The 19,567-nt window shown below is 43.9% G+C and overlaps 3 protein-coding genes across 7 annotated transcripts; 1 reads left to right on the top strand and 2 right to left on the bottom strand.

Annotated features, from left to right (window-relative positions):
• Positions 1-81: 81 nt before the first annotated feature.
• On the bottom strand, positions 82-3,400 carry tubd1 (tubulin, delta 1). Its single transcript, XM_072391760.1, has 8 exons — positions 3,118-3,400; positions 2,885-3,032; positions 2,453-2,669; positions 2,126-2,357; positions 1,152-1,316; positions 887-1,015; positions 616-799; positions 82-510 (listed from the first exon to the last, which is right to left on the bottom strand). The coding sequence occupies exons 1-8, from the start codon at positions 3,266-3,268 to the stop codon at positions 402-404; spliced, it is 1,335 nt and encodes a 444-aa protein (XP_072247861.1). The 5' UTR covers positions 3,269-3,400; the 3' UTR covers positions 82-401.
• A 580-nt stretch (positions 3,401-3,980) lies between these two features.
• rps6kb1b (ribosomal protein S6 kinase b, polypeptide 1b) lies at positions 3,981-10,983 on the top strand. The gene is made up of 15 exons (XM_072392732.1): positions 3,981-4,166; positions 5,202-5,245; positions 5,326-5,446; positions 5,562-5,630; positions 7,134-7,281; positions 7,446-7,503; positions 7,761-7,861; positions 7,998-8,088; positions 8,225-8,315; positions 8,403-8,510; positions 8,595-8,657; positions 9,000-9,077; positions 9,276-9,383; positions 9,491-9,603; positions 9,730-10,983. Exons 1-15 carry the CDS (start codon positions 4,098-4,100, stop codon positions 9,962-9,964), a joined length of 1,497 nt encoding a protein of 498 aa, XP_072248833.1. The 5' UTR covers positions 3,981-4,097; the 3' UTR covers positions 9,965-10,983.
• A 27-nt stretch (positions 10,984-11,010) lies between these two features.
• slc33a1 (solute carrier family 33 member 1) lies at positions 11,011-17,072 on the bottom strand. 5 transcript variants are annotated; one of them, XR_011917146.1, is made up of 10 exons: positions 16,977-17,072; positions 15,979-16,421; positions 15,716-15,869; positions 15,430-15,625; positions 15,077-15,276; positions 14,758-14,942; positions 14,561-14,678; positions 13,566-13,781; positions 12,885-13,472; positions 11,011-12,854 (listed from the first exon to the last, which is right to left on the bottom strand). XR_011917146.1 is itself a non-coding variant. In XM_072392729.1 (9 exons), the coding sequence occupies exons 2-9, from the start codon at positions 16,377-16,379 to the stop codon at positions 13,305-13,307; spliced, it is 1,638 nt and encodes a 545-aa protein (XP_072248830.1). In that variant the 5' UTR covers positions 16,380-16,424; positions 16,977-17,072; the 3' UTR covers positions 11,011-13,304. The 5 variants fall into 5 exon arrangements, 4 of the variants coding, with proteins under 4 accessions (XP_072248830.1, XP_072248829.1, XP_072248831.1 ...); XM_072392729.1 differs by having other exon boundaries at positions 11,011-13,472; positions 15,979-16,424; XM_072392728.1 differs by having other exon boundaries at positions 11,011-13,472.
• Positions 17,073-19,567: the final 2,495 nt, after the last annotated feature.

Genomic DNA, 19,567 nt, shown 5'->3' with positions numbered 1-19,567 from the left:
ATCATCAGCATCTACAGCCTTTAGTTTCAGTAATTATGAGTGATGACCAAGTTCTGACTGCAAAGCTCTAAGGGTTTGACACGAGGTCATCATGTTATTCATGATGGGAATAACAGCTCAGGAAACCCAGTAAATATCAATACAGAATTAAACTTTTATTTTTCTATATTTACTATCGTTTTGTAGAATACTTGAATTGAAATAATTGGCTGATAAATCGGTAATGAAAATATCCATCCTGTGATAAAATGGTTTTGCCCTTGAACAGGCAGTGAATGTGTTCCGATGGTGTTGGTTTTTTTGGTAAATAATTCGCCTCCGTTCTTATTCGACATAAGTCAGAGAAACTCAGACAAATTCAAAGAATCCCGATAAAGCAAATTCAGTCTTTTGTCCCACTGCTAGCACTGTAGTTGACTGTAGCTGGAGATGACTTGCTCGAGAGATGTGAAGCTGTCCAGAAAGTCCTCTTCTGAGATGCCAAATTTAATATATCGATGTATGTAGGCTCTGGAACGGAATGAAAAAGAACAAAAGCGTGACAAACCAGGATGCCCAGATATGTGCACCTCTTATATTATTTTCCTTAAAGAGACGCTTGCGGCTGGGACTCACCTGGAGGCGAACATATTCCACGCCTTCCTCACCATGTCGCCCAAAGGCCGGAGCAGAGCCTGGCTGTTGCTGACCAGCGTGGCTGACTTTTCGTACTTATTAAAGGAAACCGGGGATTTCCACAGGCTGAAAGCTTCCTCTGACGAGAGCCAGGGCGTGTAGATGGAAGGGTCTTCAAAGCTGCCTGTGGATGGGAGCAAAAATTTGCACATCAATCAATAAAGAAACATTGCTTTGTTTTAGTCAAACACATTTCAAGCCTCCCTCTGACCCGTGTCTGCGCTGTAGACATCCTTCCCTCTCAGAATGAGCAGGTTGGCCAGCGAGCTGTTGAAGCCGCTTCCTGTGAGGCTTCTGCTCCGCCCAGAGTCTGGAGGCGGGCGCACCTGCCAGTCTATGCCTGACACAGGGAGGGAAAAGAAAAAAAAACCTTTCAGACCATAAAACCACTCGATGATCATTTTAACATCTTGATTTTACATACTAAACTGAGAGTGGTGTGAATAAGGCCATGTGTGAGTTTCGACTGAACTTGCCTTCCTCCATCTTGGTGTTGGAGATGAGCATCTGTCGGAGGTGTTTGAGCAGCCCCGGCCAGCTGAACGTGCTGTAGGCTATGGAGGAACTGGGCATCTGAGGGATGGTGCACACACTGAGCAGCTTGTACTCCGGGTGACAGGTAAGAGCGCTCACCAGCTCGCCTGAGAGACAGCGCAGAACAGAAGCCACGAGGGTAAGTAAGCCGAGGCCGGTGTGTGATGGTGGAACAGTGAGGGTAGAACAGTGAGGGTAGTGTTTGGCCTTCTTTATCTAAGAAACGTCCTCTTTTCATCACCTATCAGGTCCTGATGTGATCGATAGTCATTTATCAGGGGCACAAAACTCTGAACATGTTTCAAGCTAATGTGTAGCACCACTTGCAGTCATTTTATAAGCCAAGTCTAAGACACCTATGAGCTTTACACCTTTTTTGGTCATATTTTGTGACAAATATTCCTGGTCAGAATTATTAATTACTAATATTTGCCAGCCTCTAATCATTCCTTTCAGCCATCCTGAAGCTACTGTTTGAACGACAGAAACTGTTGCACCGTTTTCAGGAGTTCATTTTTGCAGGAGTGTACTTTAACTCTCTCGGTGGAACTTACTGAGTCAGAACCCGGTCCTGCACTGTTTAAAACCGTCTAATCTTTTCCTTTTTCAACCCTTCTTTCTTTCATGCTGTCGGACGTAAGCTTCGGTTTGTGCAGCTGAAGAGTCCCACGCCTTCGCCTCAGAGCACGTTTTCTGACACGAGCGAACACGTCCGACCTCCACGACCCACGGTAATGACCCGATTCACTCTCTCCCCTGATACCTGCAGCGCCTCCAGTCTCACAGGCGGAAAAGCATCCCCACAGCATGATGGAACCTCCACCGTGTTTTTGCACCAGCACATTTTTATGTGAATTCAATCAAACAAAGTCTTTAATTGTGTGTGTGTGTGTGTGTGCGTGTTAGTCTCCCTCACCAAGAGGGTTCCTGCTGTACACTCCATGGGAGTCGGGGGTGAGCACAGGCTGCAGGACGCCACCCAGCTGGTGAGCGATAACCCTGTTGACGTCACTGAAAGAGATCTGTTTGATCTTGAGCAGCTGGCTGCAGATCCCGTGCACCGTGTCGTTCTCGTGTACGAGGATGGCGTCGGAGAGCTGGTAGAGGTGTGCCAGCGTCAGGACTGAGTTATAGTTCTGGACGATCACCTGAAAGAACAAGTTGAAGAAAAGACAAAAAAAAAAAAAAAGGTGATGAGGAGGCACATCAGTCTGAAGATGAGCCTGATGCTGAGTCTCTGTACCTCCCCAGTCCCGTACGGCCAAGTCAGGTGGTTGAGGATAAAAGACGAAGGGTAGATGTCTCTGAGACACTGAGTTGTGTAGGTTCCGACCCCTGACCCTGTCCCCCCCGCAACACTCATGATGGGTATGAGCCCGGCCAGTCTGTCACAGCGCTCCACCTCCCTCCTGACAAGCTCCTCCACCAGGTCTCTGTGACGCGGACCGTGGACACAGTACCTGGTCAGATGCAGGCAAAAAGCATTATCAGCTAACTCCCCTTTGAGTCCAAACCTCAGGATAACCGTCCCCCACAGAGAAAATTACTTGACTGAAGCTGAAAAAGAAAAATCTCAAACTGAGGATTCCTTACAACGTTTTTGGTGTCAAACGCCACAGTTTATAGTCAAAAATACTGCAAAAACGGTGCGTGAAAGGACTCTTTCTCTCCTTACCCATTAGCCCAGTTGTTTCCAGAGCCCTGCTTCTGGCTGAAATGAGAGTTCTCTCCATACCTCCACCGGCCAGACTTGGCAGCTGTGGCCATACTGTGGTTGATCACTTTGGGCTCCATGTCGATCAGTACCGCCCTGGCCTCAAGTTCTAATAAACGGAAAAATACAACCGGTAAAGATGGCCGAGCAAAACAGCAGTCAAACTTATTTACGTCCCGGTGGAAGAGTCCTACCTCCCTGTGCGGTTTGGTGAAAGAAGCGCTCGCAGCTGGCCGTCCGGTACGTTTTCCTCTGTACCTCCTGAGCATCGCTGCAGATGATGTCAAACAGCTCCTGACCCACCTGGTTACCGCACTGACCGAGCTGAACTGTCACTACCGACATGTCAAGTCCACAGTCAGCCACCTTTCAGAGTGCGACAGCCCACCTGAGTGACCCAGCGGCGAACCGAAGCTCCACGCGTTTGAATTCAGGGTTTTTTATTGTGTTTAAAAGCTGCGCTCGCGATCCCTCCACAAGAAATTAAGAAACGCACTTCCGGCTTGGTCAGAAACCTTCAAAATAAAAACCCCACATACAACTTCATGCCCTACTTTTTTTTAAGCGTGGCTAAGGGGTTTATAAGAATCTAATATATATTTTATGAGGCAACTAATGTATCTGCATGCTCAATTTTAATAATGTATACAATACTTTGAGCCTGATACTGTTTATAAACTGTAGTTATTCAATTAAAGCGCTTATGAACGCCCATAGTACTATAGTTTTGTCATGAGTTATCATCAGTAAAACACTTGTCTACTTTATCTGTTTTTATTTAATTACCGTTTAAACAATTTCGACTAATGGAGACTAAAAAAAAAAAGTAATCATACAAAAACCAAGCTTACAGGTCTTTCCTTGTTCTATATAAATATTTGATTAAGATTAAATTAGCCTTTTAAGTTTAAGTGGACATTTTAACAAAGTGAATTAATCAAATAGCACTGGGGGGCAGTAACTGCTGTCATATGCGGTGAATCCGTAGTTGACTACAGTGAGCTGCATCTGATTGTGGGACAATACAACAGGTTACCGCCCCCTTTGATGAGTACCGTAGTGCGCATGCTCAGTGTAGTAACCGGTTATGGCGGCGGAGTGTGTTTGTCCATGAGGTGTGGGACGTTTGCTGTTCTTGCAGTCCGTCACAGAGCGATTCGAGTAACTCGCTGCCATGGCTGGAGTGTTTGACATTGATTTGGACCAGCCGGAGGAAAATGTCTCCGATGATGAGAATGAGGAGGTACTTAGATAAAGGCTGTTGAGCGCAACTGCGGGAGCTGTCACAGCAGAAACTCTTTACGCACGCTAGCTAGCTGTTAGCCTGGTAGCCTGCAAGCGGCGACCGCAGGCCTGCTCCATCCTGCAGCCAGCGCTGTCGGGCCTTTGCAAACAGGAGGGCTAATACCGTTAGCCTGACAGCTACTGTGACAGTACCGCCACATGTTCTGTTTTTCTATCACTATTCAACATTAGCCGGTGATTAATTGCGTGCGTCGCTGACGTCGACCAGCTCAAACACATCGTTGTCAGGATGTAGTTGTGCAAGCCAGCCTTACTTGGCCAAAGGTGCTGCAGTGGTAAATGTGTCTCCGTGTGCAACAGTTTATTTTGGCTAGATGTCACTGAGTGGAACTGAGAGAGCTGACACCCGCTTGCTTCTGTGGGTGAACTGAGCAGTGATTTTAAAATCAAGTTGTTGTTTTTTTTAATGCACATTTCAGTCCTTTCACGAGTGCAACAAAGCCTCCAGCATTTGCTGTATGGGAGTGTACTTATCTGACTGAATGGAGTCAGTAAAGCACTGATCAGCACACACATGCAGGGCAGAGTCAGATTACTTAAACCAGTAACTGCCTACATATTACATGTCATTAGTAAAGCAACCTATTGAATTACAGGAAGATGTCATTTAACTTGAATACATTTGGATGACATGTTGAATGTACTAAATAAAATGGGCACGGCCACAAACGTTTCAGTTCCTCCTGTTCTTTAAACATCTCGTTACTTTTTCATTACAGCTAAAATGCATTTTACAGTCTTTATTATAATGTATTTATTTTGGTAAATGATCAATATGACGTGGAATGGTTACTGCCCAACCCTGCACACATGTACCGTGCATCATTTAACTGAGATGGAACAAATTTGAGGCTAAATGTGAATAAATGGCTTGGAATAACGCTGTAGCGACATGATGTTCCGCCCGTCCATTAGATAGATTATACAAAGGAGAAAAACAACTCAATTATTGTCTGTTTTTCCACTTCACCAGGTTCAAATTAACGATATCATGGAGCAGTGCAGTGGATTTGAATTGTAAGTATTTAAGCGTCTGTTGTGTCTTTAACATTTAATGTCCAAACTGGGCAAACCTCACAAAGTATGTCTCACTGCAGCAACATGGATGACTGCGAGAAGATTGAGATCTCTGAGGACAACGTCAACCAGGGCACAGAGAACATCAGGCCGGAGTGCTTCGAGCTGCTGCGGGTCCTGGGGAAGGGCGGTTACGGAAAGGTGTGGCGTTGTGGTGGATCCTTTAGCCTCAATAAGATTTAAGCTGAGCCATATCACTCCAATCTGACTATTTGAGTATATTAAACGTGTGCATCTCTTTTTCTTTGTCGTGCAGGTTTTCCAAGTTCGAAAAGTTGTTGGAGCTGCGTCGGGCAAAATATTTGCCATGAAAGTTTTAAAAAAGGTACTTAATCTTCTTCTTTTTTCCATTCCCTCATTAGCTGCAGGACAGTCCTGCTCTGGTTGGATTACAGCAGCTGCTGTCAGTGTGTGTCATGCCAACATGTTGCATGTTATTACAAATAAACGGTACGGTGCTTCTGTCCACAAATATTGGCTTTCGCTGAGACCAGCGGTGGGGTAAGATTTCACTGCTAGCTGGTAGGTTGCCATCTGCACTGAACTTCAAACGCTCCGCCTCGGCCCGCTAGCTTCAGCTTGATGTTGACGGCTGCTTCTGCTTCACGTGACACCAGTGACACATTGAAGATCTGCTAAATGTCAGCAATTTGTTCCTGTTGCCACGCTTACAGGCGGTGTGCATTTGAGTGCAGAAACACCTTGGTAGAACCTATAGAACTCGTGTTTATGGTGCAAGTTCAGGGTATGAAATCAGTCCCAGCTTGCCCAAACGTGTCAGTGACCATTGCTGTACTCGTGTTCACTGACGGGAAGTTTCTAAAGTGAGGAGCTCGTCCTTTCTCCAGGATTTAGGTGAGTGGCAGAACTGTCCTAACCTGTTAGATGCTCCCAGCCTGTAGACACGCTGTAGGAAAGAGTTTAGTTGCAGTAAGCTCATTTAAAGCTCAATTTGAGATCATAAGCTTTTCGAAGATCAAATGCAAATAAACTGATTTATTTTTTTTCTTTCAATTTTGTCAAATATTCACTGTTTTTGTCGAAAACTGAGCCCTCCCAACAAGTCTAAATGTCTCACAGCCCGTCATGGATTTAAAAACAAAATAAATACTTAGGAAGTGGTGCTAAACCAGTATGGTTGTCATTATTCATTATATGACATTGCTCCGCATGCGAATATGAGGTCAAAACAGAATTCCTAATTAGGCTGCTGTCGCAGCTCTAAACCCTCAACGCTGAGACAACGTTGCTGTTGACATGCAGCTCGTCAGCTGTCGGACCAAGTGTTTGGTAAACAGCAGTAAGAGCGGCTTCAGAGAGAGGAGAGGCTGTGGAAAGCTACAGGAACAGAATCTGTCCACTGCTGATATTACTGCACCCCACACAATTATAAAAGCGTCTTTTAAAGCCTCGTCTTTTGCCTTTGCCTTGCCTTAATTAATAAAAGTTTTTAAAAGAAAAACTCAGAACATAATGAAATGATTTGGCTGCGTCTTATCCTGCCTCATTAAGCTAAATCTATTAATTTGTGTAGATTTACAGAAATAATGAAAATCCACCTGCTGCTGGAGTTTATTCAGCAAAACACCTGCAGTTCAGATGTTTTAAAGTGAAAGATCTTGATCTGGTTTCAGTTCCTACTCGTCATTGAATCTTATCGAGAACCTCTTTTATATTATTACATCGTGCATATTGTAATAGTCTTTTGCACTGTGGCTTTACCATGTCGTCATCGCCATCTATGCAGCTGGTAAACGGCTCGTAAGGCCGTCATCTGTATGCGTTTCTGAGCTGATGTTGATTCCTTTTCTCTCGCCGCGGGCGTCAGGCTATGATCGTTCGTAATGCTAAGGACACAGCCCATACAAAGGCAGAGAGGAACATCCTGGAAGAAGTGAAGCATCCCTTCATCGTGGATCTGATCTATGCCTTCCAGACAGGAGGGAAGCTGTACCTCATCCTGGAATACCTGAGTGGTGAGTAGACATTCTGTATGAATCAGGGACACCACAGTGCATTTCTGCTTTTTGGACCACCAAAGTCAGCCGAATTCCATCAACAGAGCCTCAGAAGCATGTCGCTCTCGCCTCACATCACTATGATGCCTTGATGTTTTTCACCCGTGTTTTCACCTGTTCAGGAGGAGAACTCTTTATGCAGCTCGAGAGGGAGGGCATCTTCATGGAAGACACAGCCTGGTGAGCGTTTGCTTTTATCTTTTTAAGCTGACTGTCGGTTAATTCCCTCAGAAAATAGTCCAATAAATGCAGATAATGTAATGTAATGTAATCTAAAAGTATATTAAACTGCAAGTAAATGTAAAAGTATTCCCTTTTGTTTACTTAGCATACAAGAATCAGCTCTGTAGATAACTTACTGAAACTGAAAGCAAATGTAGAAGTAATGTGCTATTTCTTGGCATGAAGCTGATGTATTTTCTTTTCTTTTTGTCCAGTTTTTACCTGGCAGAGATCTCCATGGCTCTGGGTCACCTGCACCAGAAGGGCATCATCTACAGAGACCTGAAGCCTGAAAACATCATGCTGAACAGCCAAGGTGAGTCCGAGGAGGCCCATTTCTATCTTAAACTGTCAGATTATTTCAGTCTAATTGTGAATGAATGCAAAGCTGCCAGATGTTGGTGCGAGAATTGTGGGGGTTTGTGTTTCAAAATGTGCCGCTTCCCCTCCAGGTCACGTGAAGCTGACCGACTTTGGTCTGTGTAAGGAATCCATTCACGACGGGACGGTCACACACACTTTCTGTGGAACCATCGAATACATGTACGGTCGTTTCCTTTTCTCAGCCGATCCATTTCCGCTCTTGCATTTTTCACTTCCCTTTTGTACACTTCCTCACCAAGGTTTTTTTTTTTACTCGTTTCTGATAATACAAAATGTGGACTTTTATGTGTCGCAGGGCCCCAGAGATCTTAATGAGAAGCGGGCACAACAGGGCGGTGGACTGGTGGAGTCTGGGCGCCCTGATGTACGACATGCTCACAGGAGCGGTCAGTCAAACATTTCCAGCCTTCAGGAGCGCCCTGCATCACTATTAATCACAGACCACCATTAATCAACCTCTTCTCTACCTGCAGCCGCCTTTCACCGGCGAGAACCGCAAAAAGACCATCGACAAGATCCTGAAGTGCAAGCTCAGCCTCCCGCCCTACCTCACGCAGGAAGCCAGAGACCTCCTGAAACGGGTATTTCCTCATGTTGTTTGAAGTGCTCATCGATGTGGTTCTCCAGGTAGTATTCCCCTTAACATTTGACTGCTGGTTGGACAGTTGCTGAAGAGAAACGCCTCGTCGAGGCTGGGAGCCGGAGCGGGTGACGCCACAGAAGTGCAGGTGAGAATGTGAGGCACCCTGTCGCCGAGCACCTTTTCTTTTATATCGCATGCCAAAGCTACAGTATTTGGCGTATTTATCACGATGTTTTGATCGGTGCCGCTGAAATAAGAAGAAATCCACATTTTGATATGGTGAAAAGGAGCTAAAGAAGTAAACGTTGGTAGAATTCTCTTTAGCTGCAGCTGGTTTATTTAAACCCTCCTGTTCTCCAAAGCACTCGAGCACGGAGGAGACTCAACACGCCCTCCCCGGACGCACTTGTATTGACACTCGCCCTCTTATTGTTGTGGAAGTAGGCGTGGCAGCGTTTTTGTACCCACTCTGTTTGTTCTCCATTAGGCACATCCTTTCTTTCGACACATCAACTGGGAGGATCTGTTGGCTCGGAAAGTGGAGCCTCCCTTCAAGCCTATCCTGGTGAGTATCACCAGGGCTCGACTACAGGGACGGCGGAATTGGACATTAAATCTGTTACTGGGTGGGAAATTTGAGAAATGTTCACAACTAACGCTGATGTTAGTAGTTAAAGTTTCAGCAATGTATCTTCTTCTGTTTCAGGCAGTCCTCCTGTTTACTTAGTGGATCATCTGTGCTTTCTGCCTTCTGTCTTTGCAGCAATCTGCAGATGATGTGAGTCAGTTTGACTCAAAGTTCACCAGTCAGACGCCAGTTGACAGCCCGGATGACTCGACCCTCAGTGAGAGCGCCAATCAAGCCTTCCTGGTAACATCTCAGTGTATTTTCTTCCACTTTTGTTAACGTTGGTGATGTTTTAGCTGTTTGGCTCAGTATTCAGCTGGAACCTTCTTATTTTTTTTAATTTGTTTTAGGGTTTTACATATGTTGCCCCATCGGTCTTGGATAACATCAAAGAAAGGTTCTCATTTGAGCCAAAAATCCGTTCACCTCGACGTATCACAGACAGCCCAAGAACGCCTCTCAGGTATGTCAGCCCGTCCGCAGCAGGTGCTTCAGAGAGGAATCCATTTGTAGAATTCATAAGCGTTGAACTGACACTCAAAAACAAATTCTCCATCCCGGAGTCCTCACTCTTATTTTGTCCTCTCAGCCCCGGGTGGTCCCGTAGCGCCCTCCTCCCCGGCGGAGGACCGAGTGTCCTCCAGTCTCCTCAGGACCAGGCAATGGAGGTGTCCACTCCAGAGCAGATGGACGTCACAAACAGCTCCGAGGCCTCGGCGCCTCTCCCCATCCGTCAGCCTGCCGGGGCCAACCTGGCTCAGATGAAGCAGCAGGCTTACCCTGTCGTGGCCAAACGGCCCGAGCATCTACGTATGAACCTATGACCCATGACTCTCTTTTTCTTTTGTCTTTTTTTTTTTTCCTTTGTTGATATTTTTTTTTAAAAAACAAAGAAAAAAAGGTATGGATGCTAGAGACAATGAAAATCCAAAATCGCACATCTGCACATACATGGAGTTTGTGCGTGCGTGCATCGGGCGTGCGGCCGACGACATCGCGCTCTGACCACTCCTCCACCGACACCTCGGGTCTGCCGACCTCTGTCTTCGTCACGTCTGTGGCCTGGAAATCAAAGGCGATCATCATCATCATCATCATCCTCACACGGTTTGCTTCCAGCTGCGCTACAAGGTGTCGCCTTCAGTGAACGCCAGCGAGGAGGTTCTGTTGGAAAGAGTCTTCCTCTGTGACAGAAAGCTTCCTGGCTCCGAAAGAAAGAGAATGAATTCATTATAGATTGCTATTTAAAAAATAAGTAAAATCAAAGAGATGTTTGCTCCAGCAGACGAGCGAGAGGCTCTGTGGTTGATGAGAGTAGCTTTGCGTTTCACAGTCTTACAAAGCGGGTGTATTACCTGTGCTATACATCAGCTAGGAATCAGAGAGCCTGAATTAGATCTGAAGAAGTAGTTGACTTTCCATTCTTTCAGCATTGGTGTTGTGAATGAAAAAAAAAGAACAAAAAAAAAAAAGCGGTTTGTTTGATGTGGTATCCATACTTCAGCCATCTCTCTTCAGTTGGGTTGCATCCCTGGGTAATTCAGCTGGGTGCAACATTAGCTTCTCTCACGTCATATCGCCACCCAAAACAAAGTGACCCGACCACGCCCTCCTCACCGCCTGGTTGCCAGGAGACGCTGGGCCTCAGCGGGCCCTCGGAGGGGCCTGAGACTGTAGCGCCAGTTGATCTGGTCACGGTTTGCAGCTGTGGGGTTTTGACGCTCCAAAGACTTCAACATTTACAGCCTCTTGCATCAGCATTAACTTTTTCAGGAACGGAAATTTTAGAACCTCCTGACAAGCAAAGACAGTTATGAATAAAAGACAATTTCAAAAAACACAAGCGCGTTGTGTCTTTTGTGTAGAGTATTTTATATAAGTTTATAGAAAAACAGTTGGAGACACAAGTGTAGAATTTCTTTTATTACAAAGATTTCAGATCTCAGTTTTCCATCACAATCACACAGTGCTCTTCCTGTAACGATGGGGTCAAAATGAAGTCATTGTAAACAAAATGTGTGCAAATTAAAGTAAAAGCACCGATTTGAAATGTTAAAAAAAAATATCTATCAACTAAAGCATTACAAGGGAATTTGAGATTTCCTGTTGCTGATCTCAGAGCAGTTCACCACCACCTAAAGGCCAGTTTAGCAGACTAAAATCATTATAAGAAAAGAACACAATCTAACAGTTATTCTGTTTGTGAAAGAAAATCAGATCGACAAACGCAGTCCTCTGTGGTCTTAAAAAATAAAAAAAATCTTTGGAGGAAACTGGCAGTTAACAAACCGCCACACACAAACATGAAAGGCCCCATATGTAAGCAGATTGTAAGTTGTAAGCAGAGTTTGATGCACAGTCTGAGAGGAAACGTGTGAGTTTCAGCAGAATCGGTGCCGGAAAGCCAAAACAGCCGTTACAATAGTCAGCCAAAGTGTCGGAGCCTGTGGTTCACAGAGCAGGCATGTGCAATCAGAATGAGATCTTTCCTAAATGGTGACAGTACACCTGACAGAGGGGTTGGATTGTGACAAAATACTCTTAACATACAGTTCTATGCACAGTATGAACTCACCGCTGGAGCATTTGCTTATCAATCATCTCTCCCAAGGCTGCTGCTCTGGGATCTGAATCACTCTGTCAGCAGTAAATTCAGTCTATTTATTACAAGCAACAGCGATGGAACCACAAGTCCACCAGCTGCGTGTGCTGTATATTTAAGAAGCCAACAAAATGTCCAGAATAAATCTATCCAGGCAGTCCTGGAACTACCAGTCAGTTGGATTTATTACAGCTACAGCTGCATATTTCTCCCCGATGGCATTAAGGTGGAATCTGCAAATGCCTCCTTGAGCTACTCCGCAGGTTTAGACAACATGGATGTTACATTGTTTTCCTTTAACTATGTGTTGCTATAAGAATAAATGTGCAGTATATGTAGCAGCAATGCAGCTAGAGAATTTGAGAACGCTGCCCCACTTCAAACTAAATGTAGACTGATAATCAAATGACCAGATATGCAGGCTTAAACTGTCTTCTTTCTGAATGATTAACAATGCCTCGAATACAAAGATAGTTCAAAATGATCAGTTGGTCCAGAGAAAAAAAAGAAAAGGGGGGGGCTGCTCCAACAAAACTCTAGTTTTATGTCATGAGGTGCAAATTAAATTCTTCATAAGGAATGTGTACTTCAAACTCAGAGGAATAACTGAGGGATGAAAGCTGCCGTGTTGATTATTCAGCATGTTACTGAAACCAGAGCACATGGTGAGCATTTACCATCAGTTTACCATCAGTTTACCATCAGTTTACCATCGTTAGGGACACTACAGCTCGGAATACGCTGGCTTTCAACCGATTCTTCCGAAAACTTTGAAAGACGAAACAAGGCACAAAAGACCTCAGCGGAGACTAACGTATTTAAATAACCATTAAAAAAAACAAACAATCGGCTTCAGTTGGAGTCAAACAGCAATGAAAGGTGTTCTTCACAGTTAAACTGCATCAGGTCTCATATGAACAAGAAGTCGCATCCTTGCACACACAGATCTGTCCTTTTCTATAAAATACTCCTTTCATGTAGGTTAAATGAAGCTAAATCCGGGATTTAAGTGCTGAGTTTACTTCTTTGCACAAGATTTTTGTTTCTTATGTAGAGGGTTCAAATGTTAAGAACCAATATATATATATCTATATATCTATAGATATATATATCTATAGATATATATACATACACACACACACACACACACACATACACACTTGACACAGCCCTGGTTTCCTCGAGCTAGTTCAAGCAGCATAAGGTAGTTTAAAAAAAAAGAAAAAACATAAATAAATTAAACTTTTGCTTTCAATTTAAAATACATATCGTATATTTCTAGCAAATTCGACCAGTTCTAGGTTTCAGTGGGCCACTTTAATGGCTGACAGGAATTATGATTTACGTATTTTAACCTTCAGACGAGACAACAAAGATGAATTTCTCCACATGTGCACTTAAAAGGGACATGTTTGAAGGTAAATGTAGCAGCTAAAGGAGGACCAGAGAAACTAGACCAGACAGATGATGGGATTACAGCAAGTCTAGCAAATACTCATTTTTGGAGCAGAATATGCAGGTGCAACTGTCAGTAGTGCGGACTGTGATGATGTGGAGTAATGTCACTGGTTCACTCTGCATCTCCATGCAGAAGGGCTCTGCTCCTGCAGCCGCCTCATTTTCTTCCCCAACCACAACCACCAGACCAAACCGATCACAACACACACCAAAGACTCCACGAAGTAGCCGTCCAAGGTCGTCACACACACACCGCCTTCCTTTGTGCACAGCTGGAGACGGGAAAGGGGACCGCATCAGAAGCTGTTTCTATTTTTTACTTTTCAGGATGAGAACATACACACCGTCATTTCCCTCCTACTTACCCCGGCCTCCACTGAAGAGCCACAGCTCTGTCCGGGGGCTCCCTGGCACTCCTTAGAGGTCAGGGGATCGACCATCCACAGAGCCACAGTGGAAGGCCAGTTTCCTCCGAGGTTTGTCACTGTGTTCAGCAGAGTCATGTAGGTCCCGCCTATGAGGGGGTCACTCACTTTGGCATGGAATGCCATGCAGGCCACATACATGCTGTACAGCGCCACCTGGAGACAAAACACGAGAGCTTCACTTCCTGGGATGTTGAAAGAGCTTTCCACACCAGGTTTCTTTTTCCCTTTTTTTTTGTTTCAAGAGCCCATGTTAGCATCATCTGCAGCTTCAGAATTTTCCTTTTATTACAAAAATCTGAATTTTTCCTCATATGGCACCTCGTTTCTGACATATTCCATTTTAGATTCTGTCTCTTTAAGGCCCTGCTGCTTTAGTGCCCCCAATGGGCCTTATCTTATCTGGTCTGGTCGGATATGATCGATTGTACAAAGAAAAATGGCGTCGTCTGGCATTTGCTCCTTCTTTGTTCAAAGATGTGTCAAACAGGTCGCTCGGCAGTTATTATGGAAATTAGTTGCACCATTAGGTAGATTAGTGAGGGAGGAAAAAGCCTTGCAACGCAAACAAGGCATTTGAGGAAAAATCAGGAGCAGAATCCACTGTGGGAGAGAAGAACTCTTTCCTGGTGTGGACTTTTATATCTCTACAGATCTTTCAGAAGAACAAAAAGATTTATACCAAAAAAGTGAAACACCGTTTCTATAAATGTACCAAAAAAAACAAACACTGAAAACCAGACACACAGTGCTCAAAATTGTCTTACAAACAGGCCATCGGTGTACACTGCACAGGGAGTAAATAACCATTTAGTCAGCTGCAGTTCGGCCCTTGTGTTGCTAAGATCCCACCACCTAGAAAACTGATAGTATGGTCTTAACTAAAAGCTGAAAACAGGAGGCTGAGCCAGAGAATAAGCAAATTAACATCAAACCTGATGTAATGCGTAGCTGAGCAGCACTATGGCATAGTAGTAAACTGGGAATCCTCCTTCTTGTTTTACACTGGGGGTCCACCAAACCAGGAGAGCATACTCCAGCCCTATAAGCAACCTGCAAACCAGAACAACACTGTGTTATATCTTAGTTTACCGATTATTGATTTTCAAGTGTGGGTGGATTTGTGGCCCACCTGAAAGGGAACGCTTTATAGAAAACGTCCAGAGGTCGGGGCCCCGCTGTGTATCTGCTGATGACCACAGGCAGAAGGATCTGCAGAGGCACCATGGGCACTGCCAGCAACGCCAGCTGCTCCTTCGGAACTCCAGCCTCCACCAGCTTCAGACCAGTGACTGCATCTGCTGCGGAGAAACCAATCTAAAGCGCACAAAGAGGTCTGAAGTTAAAACTTTTCCTCGTGGCTCTTTGTACCCAGCAGACATGTGAAAGCAACACCTTTAAAGGTATGTTTCAAAGTTAAATCAAACATTAGTCTAGTAGCGGCTAAGTACTTTTGCCGTGAGAAGCAAGGCACAAAATGTGAAGACTGTGGGCATCTTGACGATAGAGAACAGCAACTTGTAGGTTTCCATGACGCTCTGTGTCTCTGCGGGAGTTCTCCTCTTCCCTTTCCCGTGTTCATTTTCCCTTTTAAAGATGGCTACCACAGTGGTGGAGACCAAGAACACTATTCCCCAAAAGAACAAGAAATCTGCAGCAGAGGAGCAACAGCAAAACAAACAAGTTACACGACAGCAAACTGATTATATGAATTGACAACCTTAATAATAAAAAGAGAGATATAAATAGAATAAAACAAAAATAATCTGTTTTATTAATCTGTTAGCTAATGTGCAAAGACTACCTGGCAGGGTGACAATGCCCGAGTCTTTGGGCTCTATTCTGAGGTATTTGTTGCAAAAGTCAGCAGACTCCAGAGCCAGAAAGAGCACATTCCCCAGGAAGTAGCCAGCTGTTTGACCTACAGAGTTGCATGTAGATGCATAGCCCACATTTTCTCTGGATAACATAGTCAGGGCCCAGCCATCCACAGCTATATCCTTACAGAGAGAGAGAGTTAAAAGAGGATATGAGTATGTGGCTTTCTGAATATAGTATGTGCTTGTATACCTGTCTTTATTAATGATTACCTGTGTGGCTGCCAGGAAGGCAAGCATGAAGAAGACCCCAGTGAGCGTCACAATGTCCGGTCCTCCTTCGCTCTGCAGCAGTGAATTGACCTTTACAGAAAGGTAGAGCATGAAGAGGCCCAGCAGGTACTGTGTGGGCACCAACCACGACTTCCTGTAGAAAGCATTGAGAGGTGAGGAAAACTATCCATCTAAATTTTTAAAAAAAAAAAAAAAAAAAAAAAAAAAAAAGGTAGGACAACCGCATTGAGTTTCTTTCTTACCTTCTACCAAACCTGCTGAAGTACAAAGCGTCTACCAGTGGTGCCCAGAAGAGCTTCAGACTGAATGGCCAGAAGACGAAGCTGAAGAAGGCTTGGTCTTTGTAGCTGACGGTCTTACTCTGCAAGATCAGGGGAATGCTGCCAGCCAGTCCGAGAGGAATCCCCTGCAGAACGTACAGGAACAGAAGTAGCAACACATTCCCCAGCTCGCCACGGATCCCAGGACGGACTCTGCGATGCCCCCTGTCCTCGGAGTCCGACCCTCTGATAAGACCCTCCGTTTCCTCCTCCACCTCTGGCTCAGAGGAGGTCGTCTCTCCTATGTCCCTCATGTGTCCAGGTGGGAGGGTCAGCTTCCTCTGCCGCCCGTTCTTATGTGTGGTCAGATCTAAGGGCTCCATGATGAAGCTGTGGGCATCAAATCTGCTGTGCCCTGAGCAAATCTACTGAGAGAGGAGAGAGATACGTGAAACAGCTAAACAAATTCACAATAAAGTCCAAGTCTGTGAAGCGACTATGAAAAGGTTTTAATAGTCTGAACTTCACAGAGAACAAAAGTTTTACTTTGACCTGTCGTACCATAATGTCTTGACATAAAAGACAATGTCGTTCTGAATATGAAACGGATGAGTGGCAAGAGTGTAGGGCCATCTGCACAGAAAATAGGCTGAATGGAAAAAGTTTGCAGCTGTGACCTTATAGCGACCAAGTACAGTAATATGAAAGCTAGTGTTAAAAAGAAAATTAGCGCAAACACACTTAGATAAAGGAAACAGTTCAAACATGTTTTCTATTGGGGACAAACAGTCGTAGAAAAGCGCGAGATGAAAAAGAAAAGAGATGGATTCATGCATACCTTTTGATGATAGCATGCTAAATCAAAGCAAAACACAAACGGCGGAATCACAGAGCCAAAAAACGTCAAAAATGATCGAATTTATTCAGCTGAAAGTCGACGGCATCTTAAAAGAGACAATAAACAGGAGAAATACAACTACCGTTTGGTTTAACACAGGTTACATCGGGGGGGACATCAACATAGAAGAGCCAGGAAGTATGTTACGTGCAGCGTGTAAACGAGTCCGGCGCCTTCAGCTGACGTGTCAAAACACAAGTGCGGGGAGTTCCGCTTAGAAATGCATGTTAAAAATCACGGAATAATTTAATCCTGAATTATTTACGAAGTAGACAGTTTATGATGCCAACACTTAACATATATTCAAATTTCCAAAGACGAAAAAATCAAGTAACTCTTACTGTTTTTAAATACCAGGAGTAGCGATTTTAACTGTGACTGCTGACATGTTCTTCTCAAATTTATTTATTTCGTCATTGATTGTTATTATTATTCATATTATTATTAATATTATTGTTCTTGTTGTTGTCTAGTATGCAATCATTGTAAATATTTAAGATTTTTTGAGCTACTCGACTAATTTGAATTTCCCCCACTGGGGGATGAATAAAGAATTTTTCTATTTCTATTTCTATTTTCTGGCACCACCCAACCTATGTTTGGTCTATGTGAGTTATGGATGAGCTGAAAAATGGACCCCATATGGGATTGTATCTGGGTTCCATATTAGCCTCATGTGAATTCCCCACATTGATCATGAGTACTTATGAAAACTGAATAAGCACTCGCCCAAAACAAGCATCTTATCTGTGGGTCAAGGTGGGCAACTCACATTAGACCAATATGAAACCTGTGGAATACCCAAATGAGGCCATTTGTACTTTACTTTTGGCCTCATATACAAGTATTTGCTTTTCCTCTATCATAGTTAAACATGACCATTATGACAGACAGCACAATGGTGAGACAGCACTGTTGCCTCACAGTGAGAAGGCTACTGGTTCAAATCTCAGCTGAAGGCTTTCTGTATGGTGTTTGTGTGTTCCCCTGTACATGTGTGGCTTTTGTCCAGGCACTCCAGCTTCCTCTCATTGTCAAAAGGCACACATTAGGTTAATGGGTGATTCTAAATTGATCTTAAGAGTGCCTGTGAGTGTCCATGGTTTTTTGGCCCTGTGGTGAACTGGTGACCTGTCCAAGGTCTACCGTGCCTTTTTCCTGATGACAGCTGGGATAGGCTCCAACCACCCGAGACCCTGAATTGGATTAAATGGGTGTAGAAAATGGACGGGTGGGTGATGGACATCATGAAATATATTTTCAGCGTCTTCTTCAAACAAAAATTCCATCTGGCAAAATAACTTATAGTGAAAGGGATATCTTTTTATCATTTAACACTCAAACATATTGAAAACTGACAATCTCACGATTAAACACTGAAAAAGAAGTCTGCAGATCTTCTTGATGCCTCAGCCATGATTCCCAGCAAACGCTTGATTCGGAGCCAGCACACACTGCACAATGACACGAGCTCACTCTGAAGGTCTGACAAAATGTAAAATTGTAATCAAGTACGATAGAAATGAAAAATTGTTTAAAATAAGCATTTTATTTCTGAAATCGGCGCTGCTTTTAAACAGAGTACCCAATGACATTTCTCTCTTGATCAAAAGATCTCTTGGTAAAGGTCATGAAGCACCCATGACCCCACATTTAATTTAGAGGTAATGAGTAGCATCATGCTCAGCCTTGTGGTTACTGTGAGTGCATGTGCAGCTGCTTAACCCTACGGCAGACATGTGACAACACACAGCATATTTGGGAGTAAAAGCATGCGGTAAAAAAGGCACCGTGGAAGCTACAGTTTTAACTCCAGGAGAAGATATATGTGCCACTCTTTAAGAAGGGGTTCTGATCCAGTCATTGCACCTACACCCCTGGGAAAGTGTGCTCCGATCAAGCTTAAATAGCAAAATGTTCATGAAATATCTAGGCTTAATATGCATGAACTTTAGAGAGGATATATTTGATGTATACTACCTCTGCAGGTCATTTATTTCTTGACTCCAGGTGGATTAATCAAAACATGCATAAGGTTATATTCATCATGTCTCCGGTGATGTAACTGATGATGCTGTTTCTATGGCTACACTCACATCATTTGTACGCTGGCTTTAAATAATAGCTCAGTGAAGTCTAACTGGTTACTAAGGACACATACAAACTCATCAGAAACGAATACTTCCTCTGACCATGCTGTCTTTTATAAAGCGTTGCTTGTTGCATTTTCCACAGGATGGCGCTGATATCTTCTTCCTCCAGCGAATCTTGACCTGAAACACCTCCTCCAACAATCCATTACAGGCACGTTTTCTGTCTTTGAAACATCAGAAAAGCTAACTTTCTCACAGTGTGATCTCCTTAGCAGAAGGAGAGCAGTCTTCTATCTTTCTTGTTTTTTCTCCCCCAAATGACTGAGAAAGCATAACAGCAGACACTTGGTTTGTAATAGCTGGAAATACACGATGGAACCAAAAACATTCACATGATTAAACTTAACTCTCATCGCATATTTACTAGGATGTATTTGTTTGTATTTTGTTGGTTCTTCAGTCAAAGACAACTTAAAGACTCAAACTTGCTTTGCAGGAGGGGGGAAATCTCTTGACCTTGCTGCTGGAATGTATATATTTTCTGTGACATTTCTCATTCACATTTGAGAGGCTTCAGGCT

Source organism: Leuresthes tenuis, unplaced genomic scaffold (assembly GCF_036924035.1).
Source record: "Leuresthes tenuis unplaced genomic scaffold, fLeuTen1.0.hap1 SCAF_9, whole genome shotgun sequence".
NCBI classification, from domain to species: Eukaryota; Metazoa; Chordata; class Actinopteri; order Atheriniformes; family Atherinopsidae; genus Leuresthes; species Leuresthes tenuis.
This window is presented reverse-complemented; position numbering and strand designations above follow the sequence as displayed.

Excerpts from the sequence above, each read along its gene's own strand:
- tubd1 (XM_072391760.1), bottom strand. The coding sequence starts at position 3,268 with ATGTCGGTAGTGACAGTTCAGCTCGGTCAGTGCGGTAACCAGGTGGGT. Across the intron at positions 2,358-2,452 it reads GGCCGTACGGGACTGGGGAG|GTGATCGTCCAGAACTATAA; the intron begins GTACAGAGACTC and ends TTGTTCTTTCAG. Across the intron at positions 1,016-1,151 it reads CAACACCAAGATGGAGGAAG|GCATAGACTGGCAGGTGCGC; the intron begins GCAAGTTCAGTC and ends TCCCTGTGTCAG.
- rps6kb1b (XM_072392732.1), top strand. The coding sequence starts at position 4,098 with ATGGCTGGAGTGTTTGACATTGATTTGGACCAGCCGGAGGAAAATGTC. Across the intron at positions 8,316-8,402 it reads ACGACATGCTCACAGGAGCG|CCGCCTTTCACCGGCGAGAA; the intron begins GTCAGTCAAACA and ends CTCTACCTGCAG. Across the intron at positions 8,658-8,999 it reads GTGACGCCACAGAAGTGCAG|GCACATCCTTTCTTTCGACA; the intron begins GTGAGAATGTGA and ends GTTCTCCATTAG.
- slc33a1 (XM_072392729.1), bottom strand. The coding sequence starts at position 16,379 with ATGGAGCCCTTAGATCTGACCACACATAAGAACGGGCGGCAGAGGAAG. Across the intron at positions 14,943-15,076 it reads CCTTGCTTCTCACGGCAAAA|ATTGGTTTCTCCGCAGCAGA; the intron begins GTACTTAGCCGC and ends TGTGCGCTTTAG. Across the intron at positions 14,679-14,757 it reads TATAAAGCGTTCCCTTTCAG|GTTGCTTATAGGGCTGGAGT; the intron begins GTGGGCCACAAA and ends TCTGGTTTGCAG.